Source organism: Camelus ferus, chromosome 7, assembly GCF_009834535.1.
Source record: "Camelus ferus isolate YT-003-E chromosome 7, BCGSAC_Cfer_1.0, whole genome shotgun sequence".
Taxonomy (NCBI): Eukaryota; Metazoa; Chordata; class Mammalia; order Artiodactyla; family Camelidae; genus Camelus; species Camelus ferus.
This window is the reverse complement of record NC_045702.1, coordinates 66,250,282-66,274,592: the sequence shown is the minus strand read 5'-3', so window position 1 is coordinate 66,274,592 and position 24,311 is coordinate 66,250,282. Positions and strand designations below refer to the sequence as shown.

At 39.9% G+C, this 24,311-nt stretch overlaps 1 protein-coding gene across 5 annotated transcripts in view; it reads right to left on the bottom strand.

Annotated features, from left to right (window-relative positions):
* Positions 1–24,311, bottom strand: part of LOC102513941 (phosphatidylcholine translocator ABCB4) — a 59,712-nt gene that overhangs the window by 11,519 nt on the left and 23,882 nt on the right. For all 5 annotated transcript variants that reach the window (XM_032484067.1, XM_032484068.1, XM_014565607.2 and 2 more), the window contains 10 exons: positions 22,001–22,204; positions 21,472–21,642; positions 17,295–17,456; positions 12,676–12,831; positions 10,129–10,275; positions 8,279–8,383; positions 6,562–6,639; positions 5,212–5,295; positions 3,992–4,195; positions 712–812 (listed from right to left, as the gene is read on the bottom strand). In XM_032484067.1, the coding sequence (XP_032339958.1) occupies positions 712–812; positions 3,992–4,195; positions 5,212–5,295; positions 6,562–6,639; positions 8,279–8,383; positions 10,129–10,275; positions 12,676–12,831; positions 17,295–17,456; positions 21,472–21,642; positions 22,001–22,204 (1,412 nt within the window). The remainder of the gene's footprint in view (positions 1–711; positions 813–3,991; positions 4,196–5,211; positions 5,296–6,561; positions 6,640–8,278; positions 8,384–10,128; positions 10,276–12,675; positions 12,832–17,294; positions 17,457–21,471; positions 21,643–22,000; positions 22,205–24,311) is intronic.

Here is a 24,311-nt window from a genome sequence, read left to right as displayed (position 1 = left end):
AATGCTACTGACAGATACATGTCAAACACCAAATGGACAGACAAAGGCAGCTGCATGAAGTACACCTCACAGAGGCGATGGTTGCACTGAGAATTTCCACTATCCTTGTTCAAATGTATAAGTGCTCTAAACTATTGTTCTAGTCTACAAAGTGGTCACTTAAGTTGTATTCAATTTTGTTAGTGTTAAAATATATTCATTTATAGAAACAGGCGCTGGTTGGAAACAAGTGGCAAACAGGTGCTGGGGGTTTGTTGAACTGTACAACTATAAAGAAGTGAAATATGCTACGTATCTTTGTTTTCAGAGTGCAATGGATCTGGTCCTCAATCCAGAAAACAAAGGGAATACTGTAATCAGGTAACACATCTCACCTTTAGTTCAGTCTACATAGTCCAAAGAGAATAAAGGTTTGAGTAACTCTCTAACAGAATAGTTTATCCTGAGGCACCCAGATGAGTCACTGGTGTTGCCTGCATTGGCAAACACATACTCTTGGAGACCCAATCCGACTGTTTTTACAAGAGATATAAAAATCCAATTCTGTGGTCCAGCTGCCTCAAAAAGTTACTTATTTTCAGTGAGATAATTATTGGGAAAAAAAAGTCACCCTTACAGTCATATCAGTGTTTGCAGCAGCAACAAAAACTGGAAACAATAATTCAGCCCAAGAAAACACTAGGTTCTTTGTAACGATCATGTGCTCGTTACCTGTAAGCTCCGTAAAGTTTCTCAGCATACATTGATTCAAAATTTCTCTCCTGGGTCAAGGACACAACTGTACTAATATTTTCTATTGCCTCTGTTGCAATCTGTAATATACAACAGATCTTGATTAGAAGTAGGGCTTTTTGCAGCAACGTGGATGGACCTAGAGATGGTCATACTAAGTGAAGTAAGTCACACAGAGAAAAGCAAATATCATATTTTATCACTTTTATGTGGAATCAAAAAAAAATGATAGAAATGAACTTATTTACAAAACAGAAAGAGACTCATAGACATAGAAAACAAACTTATGGTTAGCAAAGGGGAAAGGTGGGGGATAAAGTAGGATTGGGGATTAGCTGATACAAACTACTATATATAAAACAGACCGCAAGGTCCTACTCCACAGCACAGGGAACTATATTAAATATCTTGTAATAACCTATAATGAAAAAGGATATGAAAAGAGTATATATGTACAACTGAATCACTATGCCGTACACCAGAAACTAACACAACATTGTAAATCAATTATATGTCAATTAAAAAAAAAAAAGAACAAAATGGAAAAAAAAAAAAAAAGAAGTGGGGCTTTTACTTCTGAAGTAATAATTTTAAAAAAGTATAAGACTTAGGGCTCTGTTGAAAGAATCCTGAAGATTATGTTGATGGGTTTTCAGTTCCTTCAGTCTGGAAAGCAAAGGCATAACCTGTTCCTGAGGACAAGCTCTCTGAAAAACCCTTAAAAGCACTTCTGGTTGTGCTAAGTATGGTGGCAAGTCTCCCTCTGCCCAGGGAGACTGAGCAGCTTGGGGTGTGAATGGTGGCCTGGGCACCAGAAGCCTGATTCTGTTCCCAGCCCTGCCACCAGGCAGGTACATGACTGGCTTTAGTCAGACCCCTTCGTGGCTTTGCTCTCTTCATAGGTTAAGAGCCTAGAAGAGAGAACTGGTTTCTATCTTTATTATAAATGAAACATCTAACAGTAATAATAGCCAGAACAGAGAATACTTACTGTGTGCCAGGCACTAGCTCACTTAACTGACATGATGTCATCTCGCCTCACGACAAACCCTGTGAGGTGCGGGTGGTTATTCCTATTTGCACAGGTGAGGAACTGAGGCAGGGAGATGTTAAAGGACCTGCCCAGAGCTGTCTATCAGGCTCTCTGATGCCAAGTCCACGTTCTTAACCCATGATGCTCTTCTGCTTCCCCGACTTTACAATTTACACAATGAGAAAGTAGTTGTTAGGACTTTACACGCAACTCTGGATTTTCTGGTTATGGGTTAAGCGCTCAGAGGGTTAATTCTGGTTCAGTAGGCCCCTAATCTCAGTAATTAGGCAGGGCCTGAGTCAAGAGGGTTACTGCGTGCCCCGTCCTCCTCTTCCCAGCCAAGCCTTCAGCACCCTCTTTACCAAGCCCTTTCTGTAAGATAAAAACAGGGAGGATCCCAAATCCTAATGCTCTTAAACTATGATTAATCTGCACGCAGATGAATGAGAACCTTTTTTTTGATGCGGGTTTGGTTGTCAACCATTTTGGGTTGGTCAAGAGTTGACTGAGAATTAAATATAAGACAAGACCATAAATCTCCTAGAAGAGAACACAGGAAAAACATTCTCTGACATAAATCTTAGCAATGTTCTCCAAGGGCAGTGTACTCAGGCAATAGAGTAAAAGCAAAAATAAACAAATGGGACCTAATTTAACTTATAAGCTTTTGCACAGTAAAGGAAACCATAAGCAAAACAAAGAGACAACCTCTGGAATGGAAGAAAATATTGGTAAAAGATGAGACTGACAAGGGCTTAATTTCCAGAATATATAAACAACTCATACAACTCAATAACATAAAAAATAAACAACCCAATCAAAAAAATGAAAAGAAGACCTAAACAGACATTTCTCTAATGAAGACATACAGGTGGTCAACAGGCATATGAAAAGATCCCCATTATTACTAATTATCAGAGAAATGCAAATCAAAACTACAACAAGCTATCACCTCACACATGTTAGAATGACCATCATTAAAAAGTCCACAAACGATTTGCTGGAGAGGGTGTGGAGAAAAGGGAAACTTCCTACATTGTTGGTGGGAATGCAGTTTGGGAAACTGTATGGACATTCCTTAAAAAAAACTAAAAACAGACTTACCATATTATCCAGCAATCCCACTCCCGGGCATATATCAGGAGGAAAGTCCAATTTGAAAACATACATGCACCCCACTGTTCATAGCAGCACTATTTATATTAGTCAAGACATGGAAACAACCTCAATGTCACCTCGCACATGCCACACATCTGGAGCAAGTCACTCAACTTCTGATGGCTTTGGTCTCCATGAGGGGGAGACACCATCTGCCTCACCTCAAGTAACTGTATTAAAGCCAGATGCAGTCATGTTTGTCAAAGGGCTTTGTAAGTGTGTGCTGTAGGAATTCTATCACAATTTATATTCATTATGTGATTCACCTCCTGGTGTCTCAAAAAGGATAATAATTGCATAAATAAGGGTAAAAGAAATCTCCCGGCTGTAATCTACATTTAAACATTTAAATACACGTACATGTAAGTAAAATGTTTATATGTAGATTTAAAAGAGGCCATAGAGTTAAAAAAACTTGGAAATTAGACCAGGACTTGAATGCCAGACATGCCTTTAAGTTGTTTGATTCTGAGGCTCCGCATTTGTAAAACTGGAGTAACATCAGTACCTGCCTCATAGGACTATTGTGAGGATGAGCCGGTGCATCTAAATACTTAGAACAGCAACTGGCACAAAGCGAGGCCCAAGTGTGTGCCCTACTGCCATTACAGTTACCACCATAAACTGGAGCATTACTGCCACCTGGTGGCTCCTAGCTTCATTACAGAAATCACAGCCAAGGAAAACAACTGTCTTACTAAGTACTGGCAAACGTCCTACTTTGAACAATTTACTTATAATTCTCTGCCTTAAGGGCTCTTCATTGGTAAACAGGGGTAACTTTTGTCCTATCAATGGCCTCAGTATATGAAGTAAAAGGTAAAATGAACTTTGAAAATTCAGAAATTTTTAATAACCACGTGAAAAGCACTTTCTATAGGCTAAAAATCTTAATTATCCTATTTTCAAGTTCTTGGCATTGACACAGTAAAATATTTCAATCATAGTGTTGACAATAATTAGTTGTAGTGAGCACAAACATTAAAACATGCATGTTGTAATACATCAATCAAATAAACACATGTCTAAAAACCATACTTAGCCTAGCTGTAGCCTTCTTTGACCCACCTTTCCAGCTGTTTCCAGTTCTTTTTGATCTCTTTTGGCATTTCCAGCCAGCAATTTCATTTCAACAACTCCTGAGACAGCAATAATGGGAACAACCGATAGCAGCAAAAGAGTTAACTGCCAACCGTAGACAAATGATATGATAATCCCAGTTCCAAGGTTAGCTGTATTCTGCGCAATTAAAGCCAACCTGGTCCCGGTGGCCTGGAAGAACAAAAGAAGAGAGAGCAGTCGTGTTTTAAGTGCAAATCCATGAGCTGCAGCCTTCGGTTTCCTGGCCAGAGCGACGAGAGAGGGTTTTGTGCCTGCGCTAACATTTAATAAACCCAAGACACCTGTGCGTAACTCAGGAGGCTCTGCAGGTTTTTCTTTGTTCGTGCCTTTCAAATCTCATTCCTCTCCTGTCCAACACGAATTCAGCATTGTAAAGCCCAGGAGTCAGCAGCTCTGCTTTGGGGGTAGACTGTGGACTTTTTCATGAAGGCAACATGGAAAGAGGAAACTAATGCCGGGCACTCTGGGTATTTTAAAGCCTGTTCACTTCAAATGTATAAGAGAGAGATTCACGAGCTCCAAGAGACCATCTGTCACAAAGGTTACATCTCCTAAGAGACCACCCGCTATAAAGCATACATAGGATGAAAGACTAAAATTTGTACCGCTCAGAAAACGAGGGATGCCATAGGGACGTGCCAGGTGCCTCTCCTGCGCTGCGTAGAAGCAGTGAGCTTCACGGCAACAGACCTCAGCGTCAGGGCTGGGGCGTAAGCCAGGGAGAGTGCGGCATTCCCCAGAGACAGTTATTGGTTCTGGGTTGGGCATGTGACCCAAATTAGCCTAAATTAGATTTAAAGGCAGGGTGTTTGGTGGTTGAGGTCCAGGTGTGCGCTCTCTTTCAGTGGATGGGAAACAAGGAAGCTTGTAGCTCTGGTTGCTACTAGCATCCACCCTCTGGCCATGAGGGGACAAAACTTAGGATGAAGCCAACCCTGAGACTGAAAGCCACTCAGAGCCACACAAAGGGAGGGCACCTGGGTCCTTCGGGACATTTTTGAGCCAGTGGATCAGTTCACACTTCAGTCTAAACTTTCCTCGTTTAGGCCAGTTTGAGTTGAGGTTTCTGTTATTTGCAGCTGAAGGCAGCTTAATGGTTGCAGCTATGCCGTATGTTTATTCAAAGCCATGTTCAAGAAAACGGTAGTAGAGCGTGGTCTACATACTCCTTGGACTTGGGAGGCATCAGCAGCAAGTCTTGTAGAAAGCGTACCGGTACTGTTTTTATGATCATCAAACCAGCTCATGTCCTGTGGCACAAAATACACCTTTAATTTAGTTTCAGATTAAAACACAATAAGCAAAGAAAGTCAGATGGCATCTCCCAAACCTTCAGTGCTAAGGAAGTACCTGCACTGAACTTGGGTGTTGGAGTTTAGGGGACCTCGCATGCAGCGCGGAGCCCTGGTCCCTGCCCTGAGCACACAGCCTCAGAGCCCACAGGTTCCCCAGGCCCCGGCTGCTCTAATGTAATGAGAGAAAACACTGGTGGGGTGGCGGGCCTTATCCAGATTGCAGCCGTGCACCCTGCCAGCTCCGCCTGAGGTTGTGGGTGCCTGTAGTTGGTCCGTCACCCCGTCCTCACAGCTTGTACTACGGACACTTCCTCCTGGGTGCGGTGGTGTCTCTCACAAAAGAGGGTGGAGCTGGGCTGGACACAGCTCTTTCTTATAAATTCTAAATATGAGATCATCAGCCCTGGTTTCTTACCATGTTTTTGTTTTCTTTTAAACCAGGATTAAAATAGTCTATCTTATGTACAATTTTAATTATAAGAAACTCATCCACAGCATGTTTTCATTTCATAAAAAATAACTTTCCCTACAAAGCCATAATTAAAAAAAAACACTGAAAAAAGGTTTGCAAACTCAAACTTGATAAAAATGTGCTCTTTTGTCAACAGGACTGGAATCAATTCCTGTCAACTAGATGAGTAATATTCTGGCCCTCTCTTAAGCCTTCTCTATAAAAACAGAGAATTCATATTAGCACATTTTTCCACATGCCCTGCATTAGGCTGTGAACTCCCCAAGAGGGCAGATAATGCATTTTATAGTCCCACCTCCCAGCACACTATCTGGTATACAGTGGGTAACGACTGAGTAAATTAACAAGTGAACGTGAAAGCAGAGCTCCAACGAAACTCAATTACCAACATTTGGTAAAACCTATAGTGAGTATGGTCAATTCTGAGACAGAACTACTGCCAACCACCCTTTCCTTTGTTTAAAGCATCCTGGAGACTCACCAGGGCCTGCGCAGAATCCAGGGAGGAGATACAGGTCCTTGAAATATATGTATCCTCATGGTGGATAGAGAGAGTTGCAAAATAAGCCCCCCAATTAAGCCTACTCTCATGAAAACCCTGCAAGGTCATTGTCCTGAGGACCAGGACAATGTTCAGGGCCCTGATCTGTCCTCAGATGAGCACCCAGGACCCACGACACGGACGCAGCACACCAGTAAGAACAGGAAGAGGCTTGAAATGAAAGAAACACTTCAGTGCGCACACTCACCTGTCTCAGCATTGCTTTAAAAGCCATTGATCGAAGCCGTGTGGTGAGGATCTCGCCAGCTTTTCCAAATGTGAAGCCCTGGTCGAGAAGAAAAGCTTTTGTTCCTTTAGATCGTCACAAGCATTCTGACACCAGTGGGTGTACTGTATTACTTCTATATTAATCAACTATCCAAATAATGAAGTCTAGAACCAAGTATGAATTCAAAGTCCCAGTTTAAGATTCATGTCCTGCCTAATCATTAGTGTCATAAAACCCCAAACCTTAGAAGTGTCCAGTTCTGGCTTCTGAACCATTCTACACAGGCTTCCTCTTCAAAACTTGCAAGGACAACATCCCAGTGAGAACAATACAGTACTTGATTACAACTTTCACTGTGTTTTTAATACTTAAAGCAAAAAGGTCTCAAAAAGAAGTAACAAAATTTTATGCCAAATTCTATTCTATGTCGTGTAGGGTAGGGTAGCAGGAGGGAGGAGGTCTGTAGTATTGGGCTCCACGTGAGTTCACTGCCTCCCCATCACAGCTCCGCCTGCTCTCAGATTAGGGAACAATTAGGTTACTCTTTCTCCCCCAGCATTCTTGCCAGACACTTTTTCTCCTTCTAATCACACCAAGTGCAAACTGGAAAGCAGCCCGGATGTGCACAGCTGGGCTTGCTTCTGTGGCATTCGGGATGGGTGGGAGCCTCCAGCCACACCGAATGTTGGTGTAGACAGCGGGTTGCAAGCGGAGGGTGCACTCTGGGGAAGGATACAGCCCAACTGGTCAGTGCCCAGGGCGAGTCTGCCCCAGGGGTCCAGGCTTAGACCACCCTGGTTTCCTCCCGCCTTTGCCAGCAGATAGCTCACGGACCGCGTGGGCACCACAGTTCCATCCGTCAGCCCACTGTTCGTGCAGCCCGTGTGTATAACAAGCTCCACTCCCTAACACACCAGGGCTTGCGGCTGGGTCAGATCACTGAGTTGCCACCAGCAAGGTAATGCTTCCTAAATAGAGAGCTTGGCTCCCTTTGACCATTGGTTCAACAACAATAATAGAGAAGCACGCTGGGCATGACCAGCAAATATCACTTTGTGGACTTAATGGATTGTCCTGGAAAAGCCTGTGTGGTGCTCACTGAATTAAAGAGACAAAAGAAATGTGATGGAAGTCTAGGTAGAAAAGTACTCAGAACAAGGTTTACTAGTTCATTTCTGGCCATGTGTACATACCTAAATGCAATATAATGTGCGTTCTTTCAAATAGTTTGTCAATTAGGGGAGAATGGATCAGAGAAGTTCCTTGATGTTATGCAAAGAGTAATAAAAAGAGAATGCTACTGTACTGATATTTTTCCCCAGTTTCTAACTAGTTGAATTTAACTGGTAGGCATGTTGGCCTGTGAATTCAAGTCTCTTTTTGTCTTAGTAATAAATGTTTGCCAAGGGCAGACCTGTATGTAACCTGATGTAATTTAGCACACAGGGAAGGCACAAGTCCTCCCTCTTAGGACCCTGGCCTCTATAAGACACTTGTGCCAACTGTGTTTGCAATTCATTTCTGTCTAAAATTTGGAAGCTCCAGGTTCCAAAAACTAAAGTTTTGACCGGCTTTTGATTAATCGATAATTAGTCTATATTAATAGATAATTAGTAAAAAAAATCTAATGAATCGATAATCTATATTCTCTAACTGAATGTAGACTCGATGAGAAGATCGAATCATAGGCACTTACCTGAAGGAAGAAAGTGAAGAAAGAAATAATTCCCAGACCTAAGAAAAGCAGTGAGAACATGTTGCATTTCTGCTGCTTCACTTCATCATCTCCTGGGCCAAAAATCTACAACAGAGCATTTAAAATACCCACTCGGATTACATGAGGCATGCTTGTTCCTCTCACAAATAATAGCTTTTTAAAAACTAGATTTGAATATTGTTTTTTTTTATTGTGGTGAAATTTAAATAACAGAAAAATAGTTAACTGGTAGATTTTTAAGTGTACAATTCAGTGCTGTGCTGTCTTCACGACCATCCACCTCCAGAACCTGTCATCATCCCCGACTGCAACTCTGTACCCATGAAACAGGACCACCCCTGAGCCCTCCCCCAGCCCTCTGGGAGCCACTGTTCTCCTTTCTCAATGAATTCGAGGAGTACGTGGTGGTTAACATGGGTTGAAACACTGCACGTGGATTGTGTGCGGTTGCACCTCTTAGAGTTTGTTCCTCTTCCTCTGCATTTGCTGCTCCCTCTGCCTGAAACTTCTGCCTGCCCCCTGCCGGCCCCCCAGCCCTCACTCCACAGGGCCTCTGCCCAGGGAGACCTCCTCTGACCCACCCACACGAAGCAGCACCCCCATCTCTGGCTCCTTTATGGCCTGATTCTGCTTTTAAACCACTTGCTGTCCCATGACATGTTATGTATTTGTTTTTTCTTTGTGTGTTGTGTGTCGGTCCCAAAAGAAGGGAAACTCCTGAGGCCATGACTTGATTTATTTTGTATCCAGCTCTGTCTCCAGTTGCCAGAGCAGCATTTAACATAAAGCAGATGCCCCAAAACCGAAACACAATCCACACAGTTCCTGAATTGCAAGAGAGCCAGGGATGGCTTTACTATGTAATTTAAAAACAGCTGGAGGGTTCTTTCTAATTTATTTATGTTTTAGCTTGTGGTCTTAATTGTAGATTAATGTTCAAAGTCATAAGCCTAATAAACTTCTTATATGAGATGAATAATCAAAAAATTAAAAAAGAGAATAATGAAATTATTCTCTGATGGAGAACAGTTCATCTTTCAGAAAAATGTCTCTCCGATAATATTAGAGGTTGATTAAGATTATAAAGTATAAATGCTGGATTTTACAAAGCCTTAGATATTTCTGATAACTTCTGGTGAATATATCCCCCAGTGAACTTGACGACTGGATAGTCTGAGTCTGAGTTTTTCTTCTTAGTCTGAGCCTCCCCACGCCCTGTAAGGCTTGGTAAACAGTGATGGAGTAGCTAGCACTTTTTGAAGACTTACTTGGAGGCAGACACTCTTAAATGTTTTCTGCATGGTTACCTATATAGTCTCTTTAATCTTCAGCCATAGGACAGAGGTTTATTTTACAGATGAAGAAACTGAGGTACAAGCAAGAGAAAGCATCTTGCCCTAGGTTTGCACGGCAATTAAGTGGTGAGGAGGGTCTGTGCCCAGAGCCTGGCCTCTTCAACACTGAGACTTGAACTCTTCCCCCCAGTACCACCCCCCTGCCCCCGGCCATCCTGAGACACAGGCACCTCCTCTCCACTAACGAGATGGGGGTCATTGCCTGACATCACTTCACCCAAATGAAGAGAGGGAATTCGAATGCCTCCTTGGCAGATTTTACAGTGTACCATCTCATTAAGAGCATAACTTAGAATGGTTCGAAAGGTTTTCTTCTGCCTCACAGTTGTCGTCAAAAGTGAATTAAAACCTTTGGCTTCGTTTAATTCGGGGCTGCTTTACTCCAAAGTGGACCCAGTGGTGAGGTTGGCCTGGGAACTGATTTAGTGCTGAACTGACTCAACTCTAGCTGTCCGGTGCTGCTTTTGGACTCACGGCTATCATCTCAGAGAAGATGATGGAGAAGGCAGGCTGCAGGGCCCCGTTGGCAACAGCACACAGTGTTCCCACCACGAGGTAGGGCCATTCCGTCTTATTCAGTTGCAGGATCTTCAGAAAAGACGCTGGTGGCACATCTTCATCCTGGAACATACACACATCAGGACAAACAGGATAACACAACAGTCACCAGAGTTGGACACAGAGAAGGTCTGGCATTGCTCACAAGAAACTTGCAAAGTAAGTGCAGAGAAAAACCTGGCTACAGCAACTACTAGAGGGTCGGACAGGATGTTATAAAATATTAACAACATCTACTGATGCCACAGCAGGAGCTGAATATGAGTCCTTCACCTGAGAAGCAATCTTCATGGTGTGACCAGCCCATCTCTATTCCAGCCTCAGCAGAATGAGCAGCAGCAGGATCTGGGCACAAAATGCCCTAGAATTCAAGTCCCAACTTGGCTCCAGGATGATGTTGGGGTCAAATAAGACAAGACCAGTGAGCAGACAGATAAGTGCCCTCATCAATGTACAGTGCTAGGATTAACCTGAGAATAGGAGCCTGGTCTCCTCACCCTGGAACCCTGCCCAGGGCTGCCTTTTCTGTGACACGTTCTCAACTCACAAGACCAAAGTAATTATGCCCTTTTTCTTTTACCACGCTTCCCTATGCTGACTTCGCCTATTTCATAGCTTAGCTTGTTTTGTGATTCCCCCCTCCTATTTATTTGTTTACATGTCTTGCTGAATTTTTTTTTAAGATGAAGACGATTTCTTTACATCACTAGAAATAGCCCAATGCCTGGAACATATCAGGTTCTCGGCAAATGTTGAACTCACTCTCTGGTCAAGCATGCAGCATTGAGGTCACAGAAAGGAGAATATTCTGACTGTAGAGGTGGTTTAACATTAAACTAGACACAAAAGGTGCCTATGGAATCCCACAGCCTTATGGTTGTTTAAATAGGTCGCATTTGTGTCACTGTGATACAGAAACCCTAAACAAAGGTTGCACTTGGCCCTCTTCTTTCAAATCACCCATTTTCTCTGCATTTTAGGGTTTTTTTCCCCTCCCTAGATAACATTATCTTTAAGTCCTGGTCTCCAGCCTGATCAGTGAGCCTGTTCCTCAGCCTGCTGTTCAACACACACCGACAGGTTTTCCTAGCTTCCTCTAACCAGACTTCATCTCCCCGCTCCCTGGGCATGCTGTTTATCCCTCTGTGATGGCACTTACGACAACCTTGTCATTTGGCATTTTCTGCTTTCCCCTCTTCTCTGTGCTTTTCTCCAAGAGAAGTGCTCCTCTAAAATACCAGACTCTCAAGATTTAGCAGTGTAACTCTCAAGATAAACGAGGAAATGAGAAGCCAATATTTACATAGCCAAAAAGGGGGCCACTGTTTATCTTATGATAATTTTGCTCCACAATAATACAGTTGCTATTCTTCGCTTCATCAATATACCAAGACTGAGCTCTCTAGGAGAACCCCTGTAATTTCTGCAGGCAAATAACACTGTGGGCAGAGAAAAACATATGCAATGAACTCTCTGTAGGATTAGTTTCTTCAGGCCAACACAAGAGTAAAAATAAATTCCTCATTATTGGTAAATAACATCAAAATATATTTTCAAACCATTTCTTGATATAAATAAGTATCTTTTCTAGGAATGGATTCCCTTTATATTATAAAAGCTTCTGTTAACTTGAATGAATAACATCCCAAGTCCTCAGGTGAAAAATGTTAATGAGTGTACACTTTGGCTATTTCTGGTTATTCTCCCCTTTTTCTTAGTAAGAGAATTCCAATCTTACTCACAGTAGCAATGCATATGGCAAAAAGATTCAGTTTTCTACCCTCTCTTGTGGCTAAGTATGGCCATGTAATTAGGTTATGGCCAATGACATATAAATAAAAGTATTGTGTGGGACGTGTGGAAAATCCTTGTTTCTTCCTGCTGCTTGGAACATGGATGTGATGGCTGGAGCTTCAGGAGCCATTTTAGACCATAGAGAATGGAAGCTGCATGTCAGGATAGTGAAGATAAATATGAAAGGAGCCTAAATCCATGGTATCAGTGGTAGAGGCACCATTCTAGCCCTGGGTTTCTCACCTCTAAGATTTTTTTTTTTATGTGAAAGAGATAAAAAAAAAACCCTTTTTTTCTTAAATTGGTATTACGCTGGATTTTCTAGCATAGACAATTAAATGTAATCCCATATAATAGAGTATGACAATACCAGGACCTCTTACTTTAGACCAGACTTGTTTATCTATGGATCTCAAAAATGAACAAAATATCATCTTAATTTTAAGCATCTAAGCACAAAGGCTATGCTTTTGGATCTTTTTTCATCAGAAATCTATTTTTGATTGGGAATGATTTCAATTCATTGACAAATACATTTAAAATCTGGAATTTCCTTTGTTCAAGAAGAGTATGGTTCATAGTAGAAATCATCTGTGCCTGCAATATACTTGCAAGGCTAAGAATTTCAGCAGCATAACTAAACAAAGACATAAGTGAAAAACAACTTACAGATCCACTGGTTTCCTCATCAAGGCCACTCTGACGCTTTCGTGAATTCCTGCGGCTTTTATGAGTAGAATTCCTAACTATGCGATGAGTTTTCCAGCCATTTGGAGCCAAAGCCTCTTCATCATTTAGTTCTGACTGCGTCTGACTTTCTAATGTCTAAAAGAAGAACAAAACATTGAATATGGTATATGTCGGTGTCCAGATGGATGTAACCTCCAAGTTTAGAACCATAAAGCCATTCTGAATATCACGTATCAAGACTTTTAGAGTCCCTAACAGCTTCTCAATAAAGACTAGCTGGAAACTGTCAAGAAGTGTATCAACACATGGAGGTAAAAGAGGCTACAAAGGACAGAAAGGTTAAATTCAATTTAAACAATATGGGGATCAGGGTATAGCTCAGTGGTAGAGCACGTGCTTAGTATGCACAAGGTCCTGGGTTCAGTCCCCAGTACCACCATCAAAAAATAAACAAAACAAATAAATAAACCTAGTTACTTACCCCCCACAATAAAGCTGATTATCAAGTTACTAAAAAATACGATTTAAGCAATATGAAAATTGGAGTATAAAAGTATTCTCTAAAAATTAAAAGGTAAATTTTTCATCATCCAGCAGGTATGGGGGAATTTCTTCAAGATGCAAGAATCCAGAGAACAAGTCATAGATCATCACAAAAGGGAAGAAGAAGAAATAGAAACATTATCAAGGGCTGATTTTTAAGCCACAGACAAGGAAAAGCTGGTCACTCCCCAAAGCTGCATGTCAGGATAGTGAAGATAAATATGAAAGGAGCCCAAAGGAGGTAATTAAACTGCTTCCCTTGCCTGGCTGAGCACAGTCATCTTTCTTCCTCAAAGTCCCACCCAGATTCACCCACACATCATCCCAGGTAACCAGTTCTGCAGGCTCAGCCTCATTGCTGGCTTTGGGATGAACTCTCTCTTTTAAAGAGGCAGGGGGAAGGATAATTTAAGGACCTTTAGCTCAAAGCTGGATGAGGGACTATCAACCCAACCTTCCTGGAGTCTCTTCTCTGTTTGCTGTCTCCATGTCTGAGTCCACATCTTAATGGACCTCAGTCTTTGTGGTATTGTCTTATTCTTGCTTCTCCCCTTCAAGTCCTGCCCCCAAACCCGTTCCTATGGATAGTGCCTTACTGCACCCACAGAAGACTATTGTGGGCTCTGCATCGTATCTGATCCTAACTTTCTAGCTGTGACTCAACCCCTGACAGAATATGGCCCATGTGCCTTGAGCCACACTGCAAGGATCTGCTCTGCATGGAGGATTTGCTTACTTGCTTCTAACCGGAACTGCTTTATGCCATCTCCCAACCAAAAACCCAACCTAGATTCAAGACAATCTTGGGACAGATTCCCACACGCTCACTTCCGCCCACCGCCACACTGCTATCAGATTCACTTTCCTAAAGGGCAGTCCTGCTCAAATCACACCCCAGCTCAAGAATCCTCCACAGCTCCCCACCACATGCTCAAACCTGGCTCCCCCCAATTCTAGCTCATGGCAAGTCAAACTGGACCACCTCTTACAAATGCCTTCTTTCATCTTCTTCTCCTTCTGTAATCTTGTCCATGCTATCAAGGTGTCCATCTCAATAGACAGTTCTTCCAATAAGCCCGTTTGATCTTAGACTTCTTAGACTTCTTCTCAGACCAAATGAGTAATCCCTCTCTCTCTCTCATCATATTTTTTTCTGTGCCTTACCTAAAGCCCTCACTTGGTGGGCGCTGAGGTCACTGAGCTCCAAAGCCAAGATGGACAATTTTCACTAGTTGATAAAAAGTTTATATTTAAAGCCAATAGTCCTTAATTCCTACACATGGATATACTTCAGCTGGCTCAAATATTTAATTGTAAAAAGTAAAGCAATAAATGTTGAAAGGAAATATGGGCAAATATCCTTTCTAAAAGAACAACCTCAAATCCTGAGGACACGGAAAGGACAAAAACGATAATCTCTTTACACACAATTTTAAAGTTCTTTTTTTTTTTTTTTATGGTCACCAAACAAACTACAAAGTGAAACTGAAAGAACAAAGCAGGAAAAATATTCCCAATACATGCAAGAGAAGGGTGCATTTCCTTTTTATGCAAGAAGTTCTTATAAATCAGTAAGAATATCGTGAAAAACCTAATAGAAAACAGCCTAATACAGAAAAAGATATCACAGAGGGAAAAATACAAATGGCCAACGGACTTATGAAAAGATGTTCAATATCATGAATCATTAAAGAAATCTAGAGATACTACTTCGCTCTTTTAGGTTAGCAAAGATGAGAAATAAATACCAAATGGCTGTCAGTGGTTATCAGCAGGGGTTTGAATATGGGAGACTTTCAAATTACTAAGCTATTCATGTTTGTATTGTTTTAAATGCTTGAAGTTTTAAAAACAAGAAGGATACACTGTACAACAAAGGGAATATAGCCAATACTTTATAATAACTATAAATGAAGTATAATCCTCAAAAACTGTGAATCACTATATTGTACACCTGTAACTTATATAACTATTGGACTTCAACTATATATATTTTAATACATGTACTATATTCTTCTATTTCAATAAAAAATAATGTATTACATTTATAGTCAGAAAAAGAATTAAGATACATTTAAAGGAAACAACTAATAGCCAACAGTCTACCTAATGGAAAAGCAGTGATCATTCCACTTAGAAACAAAACCAAGACAAGGCTGTATTCACACCAAGTTGGCCTTTGGAGTTTGAGGAAGCGGTAGCCGCATTAGCTTCAGCACTTGGCAAACCCTCAGGCTCGCTGTGGCTCCTTCTCCCATCTCTCCAACAGTACCAAGTGGAAGGTAGGGCCAAGCCCAAGTCAGCAGTAGGAAAGGTGTGGGTACCAAGGGGTAGAAATTCAAAGGCCCTAAGAATCATAAAATGCCAGAGCTGGTAGCAACATCTGCGGTCATCTTAGTGCTGACCCTGCTCATTTAACAAGAGACCAAAATCCAGTTTGGTTAAATGACTGGCCCCAAACTATTGCCTACTTGGTGACAGGCCTTTTCTGTCACACCAGGTCACTGTTCAGTCTTCAATCATACAACTTTTCCTAGGAAAGAAAAGTTAGGGAATATGATGTTGAAAGGTCAGAGGTCGTTATCCCCTTGGCAGTCTGCCAGCCTGAGTCCTGCTGGGAGTGAAAGGCCACTCTTTTAGGGGCACAGAAATGGGCCAGCCGGGGGAGATACCTCACTCAAGGACCCAAGATGTCATCATAGGCAAAATCGCAGAGCGTTAGTAACCATTAATGAAACGAAGGCGAAAACTGAATCAGAGTAACACTGTATGTGTTACCGAGCGTGTGCTGGCTAGGCCACGTGGAAGCAGTTAGTAAAGACACTAGGAGTGACACCCCCCCCCCCCCCCCCCCGCCAGACAGTGTTCTCTAGAAAACTGAAACCAGAGTTATAAACTTATAGCTATCATTTCATTTAATATTTCCACTTTAGGTACTTTGCAAATTTCAGTAACTATTAGTCATCATGCATCTATTTGTGTCAAGTGCTTCTTTTGAAAAATTAAACAACAGCTTTATTGAGACATAATTCACATGCCACAGAATTCACCCTTTTAAAGTGGATTTTTTTTTTAGTACATTCAGGTGCTTATTTCTTAACCTTATAACAACCTTGCATGGTAGGTTTTGTATTTAAAATGTGGAAACTGAGACTCAGAGGAGTTAAGTTACTTATCAGAAAACAAAGCAAATTTTTCACTTAACTTTTTTTTAACCCTCACATGCTCCCAAGAGGCAATATTTAGAATAGAGAAATAGCTAGAAACAAACCAAGTATCCAACTCTAGCTTAAGGATTAAGCAATTTCTTATACATTAATATAATTACGAGCATCCATTAAAATGATAGTATCTGGATGATGTATATCTGAAATGTGAAGGAAAAAGAACAAAACTACATACATACAAACAAGTTACAGTTATATCAAAGCAAATGTATATACTTTTATAAGTATAAGAATCACGTTTACAGAATAAAATATTTTAGGTTATTTATTTTGAACAGTTGGTCAAAGAAGTAAGCACAATAAAATGTTCAATAATAAGACCAATCAATAATTATAATTATCACCTATTTTAGGAGCAAGAGTTAGATTTTCAAAAGAAAAACCAAACTATTCAGTTCCTAGAGCATGAGTCCTGCTATCGGTTTCATTAGGATCATCTGGGAAGTGCTCTAAATTCACGGAGGACCTCACCCAACCACGAGAGACCCTGGCATTGCCCTCTTACTCCTACCAACACTCTGATCATCCCCACTGTGTCGGTGGAAAGGACCTGCTAGTTTAAAGATGTCCCGTAGGCAGTTAGGAATCTCTGTCCTAAAGAATAAGTTTGAAATGTCTTTGGCATTTTCCTTGATTTTCCTCCTCCCTCACCTCTCTCTCTTCCAGGATTCTTTCAACAACTCTGAACTAAAGTCTCAGACATATACTGTTAGGTACCTTCCTGAATACTCGTTTCTCAGGATGGCAGAGGCTGCGTGATATGTTAATAATGCAAAGAATACTATATTGAGGAGCAAACAGCAGAAAAACTTCCCAGGAAGCAGATACCTGCATGTTCACAAGCCTGAAGTACATCCCTTCCTTCTTCATGAGTTCTCCGTGGTTTCCTTGCTCCACGATGACTCCATCCTCCAACCCTGCGATGACATCGGCATTTCGGATTGTAGACAGTCGGTGTGCTATCACAATGGTGGTCCGGCCTTCCCTGGCCTAAAGGGGGAAAGGACACACATGGAAGGCAGCAGGGTTACAATATCCACACACTGTCAATGAACACACAGTCAAGCCCTTGGATGAACACACAGTCAAGCCCTTAGATGAACACATTTGCGGCTGATGATACCCCGTGTGATTAGAGCACAAAGGCATCACTCGCTTATGATAGGTTTAAAGGAGACTTCCGTTCTTGACCAGACAGGAGGCCAATCCCTCCAGTGTGAGGATGGATGGCTCTGGAAATCTACCACCCCTCTCAAGTGCTTTCATACCTGTCTGAGGAGCCCTGGTTCTGAGTTCCATGATATGCTAAAGACTTTAGCAGAAGCATATTCAGGAGTTGTCACCACATACAGCCTTCTCCAGAGCAATTCTATGGGGTTTCTTCTGAAGTCCCTGATTTTGACTGTAACTCTGATGGACGGCATGCAAGCAGCTTAGGGGAAAACGTACCTTGGGATCTGGATGGTTCAAATTCTGGTTCAAAGATCATTTGAACCACAGTCTCTGGAGTTGGGCCAGTAACTATGATTTTTAGCAAGTGCTTTGGGTGATTTCTGTGGATGGTGAAATCTACAAATCATGCCTCTAAGTAGTTCAGTGAACTCGCATGTTGATGGCTTGGTAGGTTTATGAATGGGCATTTACACCCTGGAAAATTCTCATCAAGTGATTCATGTTATGTCATTAACAATGGTTACTCTTTTTGCTACTCATTAGCCCTATTAGGCTAACAGCTTCTTAAGACCACTCCTGCTCTGAAGCAATAAAACCACAACCTTAGGATGGTTATTGGAGTACAGCCCTATTCACCTAAGCAGTTAAAAAGATAAATGAAAAAAAGAGAGGCTAGATTCATAATAGCCAAAAAGTGGGAACAATCTCAATGTTCATCAGTTGATCAAAAGATAAACTAAATGCGGTATATCCGTGCAATGGAATAGTATTGGGCCAGAAAAAGGAATGACATTCTGGTGCCTGTTTCAGCATGGATGAACCTTGAAAACATTATGCTAAATGAAAGAAGCCAGTCAGTAAAGACCATGCAGTGCATGATTCCATTTATATGACATGTCCAGAACAGGCAGATACATACAGATGGAAATCAGATTAGTTGTTGCCAAGGGCTAGAGTGCAGGTGGCATGGGAAGTGACTGTTAACAGGTACAAGGTTTCCTTTTGGGATGATGAAAATATTCTGCAGTTAGATAGTGGTGATGGTGGCAAAATCTTGTAAATATACTAAAAAGAGCATCCATGAAAATTCTGAAAAAGAAGTTAATGAGAGGGTCATGTCTCCACCAGACATCAAAACATAAAAAGCTACAGCAATTAAAATAGTAAAATCTGGGGAAGTTATCACATGAATAGGCAACTTGATCAACAGAAAAAATAGAAGTGCAGAAATAGACACAAACCATTTAAGAATTACTATATGATAAATATGCCTTGTAGCGAAAAGGCGGATTATGTAATCAATGGTACTGAGCCAACTGGGTAGCCACCTGGGAGAAATAATGTGGTCTTTCTACTTTAGTCCTTATACTGAAACAGATGAATCAATTGTGTTTAAATAAATATGAAAGAGTCAAATCATAAAAACAGAGTAAGACTGCAGTATAATTCTATTGGACAACATTTAAGGCTGTTCTTTGATTTTTAGCATCCAGGCCCAGAAAGAAACAATCATAAATATTTACTGATTTACTGATGTGGAAGTTGCATGGCTTGGTCCATGAATAATAAAGCATATAGGAAATAATTTGATCAGTCTAATTATATTCACGATACTAACAGTGATGGATGAGTAAATTGCTCACAGTGACTATGTTATCATTATGAGAATAATAGGTTGATGCTATGTCAACACAAAAAACCAGAGGAATTGGAATCAGACTTGCAAGTGAAGGACTGTGTGCGGGAGAAACAAAATATGTATTTGTGAATTTCAAAGTTAGCAACTGTCACCCATGACCAAGAAATCTGAGCTAGAGTCGAAGAGATGCGACACAAAGGGATGTTTTTTTCAGAGCTGTCAAACACCCCAGTGATGACAAGACACTGGCAAATAAATTTCCTAGATTCAGAGATACCAGCTCCTAAGAAATTTGGAACTTCTACTCATTTTGGATGTGCAGGGATGAAAGGCAGGGCCAAACAAAGAAAAGAAATACTAATAATCCATTAGTCTTTCTGGAACTTCTGGGGAAAAAAAGCATAAAATGAAATTTTGGGGGATCATTTCATTAAATCACCATTTTGGTTCTTTTCTTGCCCCTCTAGTATAGAAACACTGTGAGTAGGAAAGTTTGTGTAGGTATGAAACTTTGTGATTATTGACTTTCTTTAAGTCTTTATCAAGTCTGCTTTTGTATTCTTTAAGAACTTATATCAAAAAGTCTTTTATTCATTTTGATGAATAGTTGCTATCTATTGAGCCAAAAGCTGATATGATCATTATAACTTTTTTCTACTGTAGACATGTATTATCTCAATAAGCTAGGCCATGGTAATCAATTCAGTAAAAATTTATTTAGGCTTTACTATTTGCAAGGCACCGGAGTGGGTGTTACAGAGATACAAACATGAACCACTGATTAATGCTGTCTCTTGGGGGTTTACTCTTTCTAGGAGAGAGGCATGAAAATAAATGCCTAAGTGCAATAAGTTGGTGCCACACATGAGGTACTGATAAATATATAAAGGATCCAGTGACAAAAGGAAAATATTATTCTTCCAGGATAGGCAATCCGGGAGGAATAACAATAGATATAAATATTTCTCTTATCCTACCTAACTTTGTGCTAAAAGGTCTATATTGACACATGAATGCCCGTTTAATGCGTTTTAAGTTAAAATTAATTGTTTAATTTATACATGTATTTATTTTTTATGATTTCCTGATTTAAGCCACTTTAACCAACCAAATACAAGTCTCCTATGTATTATATTTCAGTCTCTTAATCTTGAGACAATATACATGAAAACAATATAATTCAGCATAAAAACATGTGAGGAATAATTGTCATCATTTCTCATTAATTATTAAATTATATAAGATAAGCCAAAATATTAACCTGATAAGCCAAGAAGCATTAATTAACTACAGTTTACAGCACACGAGGCAGTTGTGTTTACTTAGGATTCAGGTATACATTTTCCTGAGAAAATAAGGTTCATACAACTCACCTCTAAAATTTCAAGAGGTAGTTTGGATAGAACTGTTAGGTAACTTGCACATTTTGTTACTAAGCTTTCTTGACTCAAATATATTTATGATATTTATGTGTTTGAAATCCACTTACATGGTGTCATCTGACTCTGGTTTCTATACTGCATTGGAAGGGTCCCAAGATCAGGTTCTGCCTGTGAAGCTTCAGCTTAGTAAAGATGATAGTGACAGATTTAGAAACATCTGAGCTGGCCTGGGAGCTCAGTAGTCTTAATGTGTGTGGCTTATTTATTTGCTTAGACAAACACACAAATGGAATTTTATTTCCAGGAAAGCACCAACGCCCTTTTATGACTAGAGAAAGATGAGGTACTGCCTACAAAAAAAGGAAAGTATTTTGAATTTTTTTCCAGCTGGACCAGTGTCTAGGTAACCAGATTCTTCTTTGTACATTTTAACAGAACTATTTTTGACCAAAGTCCTAGATTCTCTGCAAAAACACCAAAAAAAAAAAAAAAAAAAAAAAAAAAAAAAAACCACCAAAAAAACCCAAACCAAGAAAAACCAGAAAAAAAACCCCAAAAACAATGCGAAGGGGCTCACTGCATAGGCCTGGACTGGGGCTCACTGCACCTTGGTCAGAGCAAGTCAGTTAAGGGGTCATCCACCTCTCTCTGCAGCATGACCTGACAGAAAGGAGATAATCAATAACGCCCCACGAGAGAGCTTCATTTGCTCTTATGTTCATGTTTTTCAACCTAGACTGGCACAGCACTGGCAAGGATTTTCAATCAAGTGTCAGTTTGCTGGTCCTTCCGAGGTGGAGGGTCCACTGACCTTATCCAGAGCTGCCTGGACCTCAGCTTCACTCTCAGTGTCCAGCGCCGAAGTGGCCTCGTCCAGCAGGAGGATCTTGGGGTTGCGAACCAGGGCCCGAGCGATTGCGATTCTCTGTTTCTGTCCACCGCTCAGCTGGGCCCCTCTCTCTCCAACCAGGGTGTCAAATTTCTACAACAGAAAGCATGGTGGAGCTCTTGAAGGATTTCAAAAAGAAAGAGCTATGGAGTCTAGAAATTCATGAAGACAACATGGAGCTTCATTTTGACCATCATAATGAGTCACAAATTACGATAAATAAATGCTGAATTCTAAAACACTACTCACACATACTCTGCACAAAATTTTGTATGATTCATGTACCATAGGTATATGGTGCTCCATCTAAGCTATACTCCCTAACCCTCCACCTGAATAATTCAAGGGACTTACCTAGCAAAGCATTATTAACTTGACCTTTGAAGAAAGAAATCAGTTGTATGAGGTGAAATTCTAATTTCAAGGGCAATTATACTAACAGAGGCTCTACCTGTGGTAATTTCATGATAAACTCATAGGCGTTGGCTTCCTTGACAGCCTTCATTATTTCATCCATGGTGACATTTCCACGGCCATAACGAATATTTTCAGCAATTGTGGTAGAAAATAGCACTGGCTCTTGACTCACCACTCCAATAATCTCCCTCAGGTACCTCACATTGAACGTCCTAATATCCTGCCCATCGATGGTAATCTGAAAAAATGAAATATCGCCATGACATATTTTAAACCATCTGACATCTCAAGCAACAAGATTCTTTGTTACTAAAAAAGCCTTAGCTAATATTTACCTTATTTCAGTGGTTAGAAATGAGAATTGGAAATAAATAGCTATGTGCAAGACTAAAAATATAAAGTGTATTTTCTCTTGTGATATTTATTATCTTACATGTAGTTTTTTCATGGATGGATTATTCTCTGTAAGTGAGTATATACTGGGCTATATATTTTTTGTGTGACTATTATCTTTGCTTACCATTATTACATTTGAGTAAAAATGTCCATTTACCTAGTCTACATATCATTTTGATGGCATTATGATGTTTAAATATATTTAGTATACCTTAACTTACTTTAGCATTTCTTACCTGCTGAATATTTGTCTCCCTTCAAGGAACACTGAAGGACAATCAATGTAAAAATAGAGAATTAAAAGGCTGAAGAAGATGATTTATTTTTTCTTCTCCAGTAACAATTGCTTAACTTTACACAGTAACTGGCATAGGTTGGGCATTTATTACTTGCTGAATGAACGCTGAATAAACAATCCTCTAAAGAGATCTTAATAATTTACACTGTCAGCAGGAATATATAAATATATCTGCTTAATTATAATTTACTAGCTCTGAGTTTTTTCATTTTCATCTGTTTTTTCTAATCAAAAAGTGTATAGTGGTAGCTTATATTAGCTTTAATTTGTATATAAGTGAGGCTGAACATTTCTTGAAACTTTTTACAAATCTATATTCTCAAAAGATTTGCATGCTCTTATCATATGATAGATTCATATTAATTACTAAAATATTAAATATAATAGTTTTTCCATATATATCATAAATAATTTGTTCCAATTTATTGCTTTCTTTTATTATAGCTTTACTGATTTTTATTGGAGAGAGGTCTAATGAAAAATTGAATCAGTCAGCTATGCCACTGGGCATTTCTTCTATTATTTCAGTGAAATTTCAGTGATTTAAGGAAATTCTTAAATCATGATGTGAACAGTGAATATCTGAGTTACAGAATTTCTGAAGACTTTTTTCTTACTGACATGTATATTTTCTAGAAAAATATGTACTATTCAAATAACACTTTTAAAAATAAGATGTTTTTAAATGTTTAATCCCCAATTGTTAGCATTTATTAGGTTCTTTTTAAAAAATAAAGAAAACTGTTTATACTTCAACCAACCTAGAGTCTGCTGTAGGAAATGAGGATGGCCCTATGGTCCTCCTTAGTAATAGCAGATTCTTCCAAAAATGTTTGTTAATTTTATGAAATGAAATAAATAAATAACTTGTGTATCCTGGAAAACTTTGTATTAATTTCTGCATTCTGTGTTCTACCTCAATGCCTTTTTATGTTTTTTGTTTTCCTTTGTAACATGTAAAGCTCTGTTTTCATAATTGTTGTACTATAGTGCATTTTAACCCCAGGTAAAGTCAATGTCCTAAAGTTGGTACAGTTGAGGAAATTTGAATATATACTGTAGGCTAGCATTTTATTTGTGCTAAATTTTCTGAATTTGTAAGAGAATTTCATTCTTCTCAGAAAATATATTCTCAAGTATGCAGGCATCAAGGAGCATCATATCTTTAGCTTATTCTCAAAGGTTCAGAAAAAATGCATGTGTGTGTGTGTGTAATACATACATACATATGCACGTGCATGAGAAAGGAAGACTAATAAGGCAAGTAGGTCAAAACAGAAACAATTCGTAAATCTGGGTGAAGAGTATACATGACTTCTCTGCTTGCAACTTTTCTGTAAGTTTGAATTTATAACAAAATTTTTAAAAGGCAAAAAATATATACCCTAGGCTATTACAGTTCCCCGTGTCCCCAGAAGTTTCTTAGAGACCATCTCACTTTCCCCTTCAGATATTTCAACACTTAAGAGAACTTAGGGGAGGATATAGCTCAAGTGGTAGAGTGTGTATTTAGCATGCATAAGGTCCTGGGTTCAATCCCCAGTGTCTCCTCTAGAAACCAATAAACCTAATTCCCTCCCAGAACTTTTTTACAAATTAAAATGAAAAAAAAAAACATTTTAAAAAAAAGAAAACTCAGCTGTCTTTGATG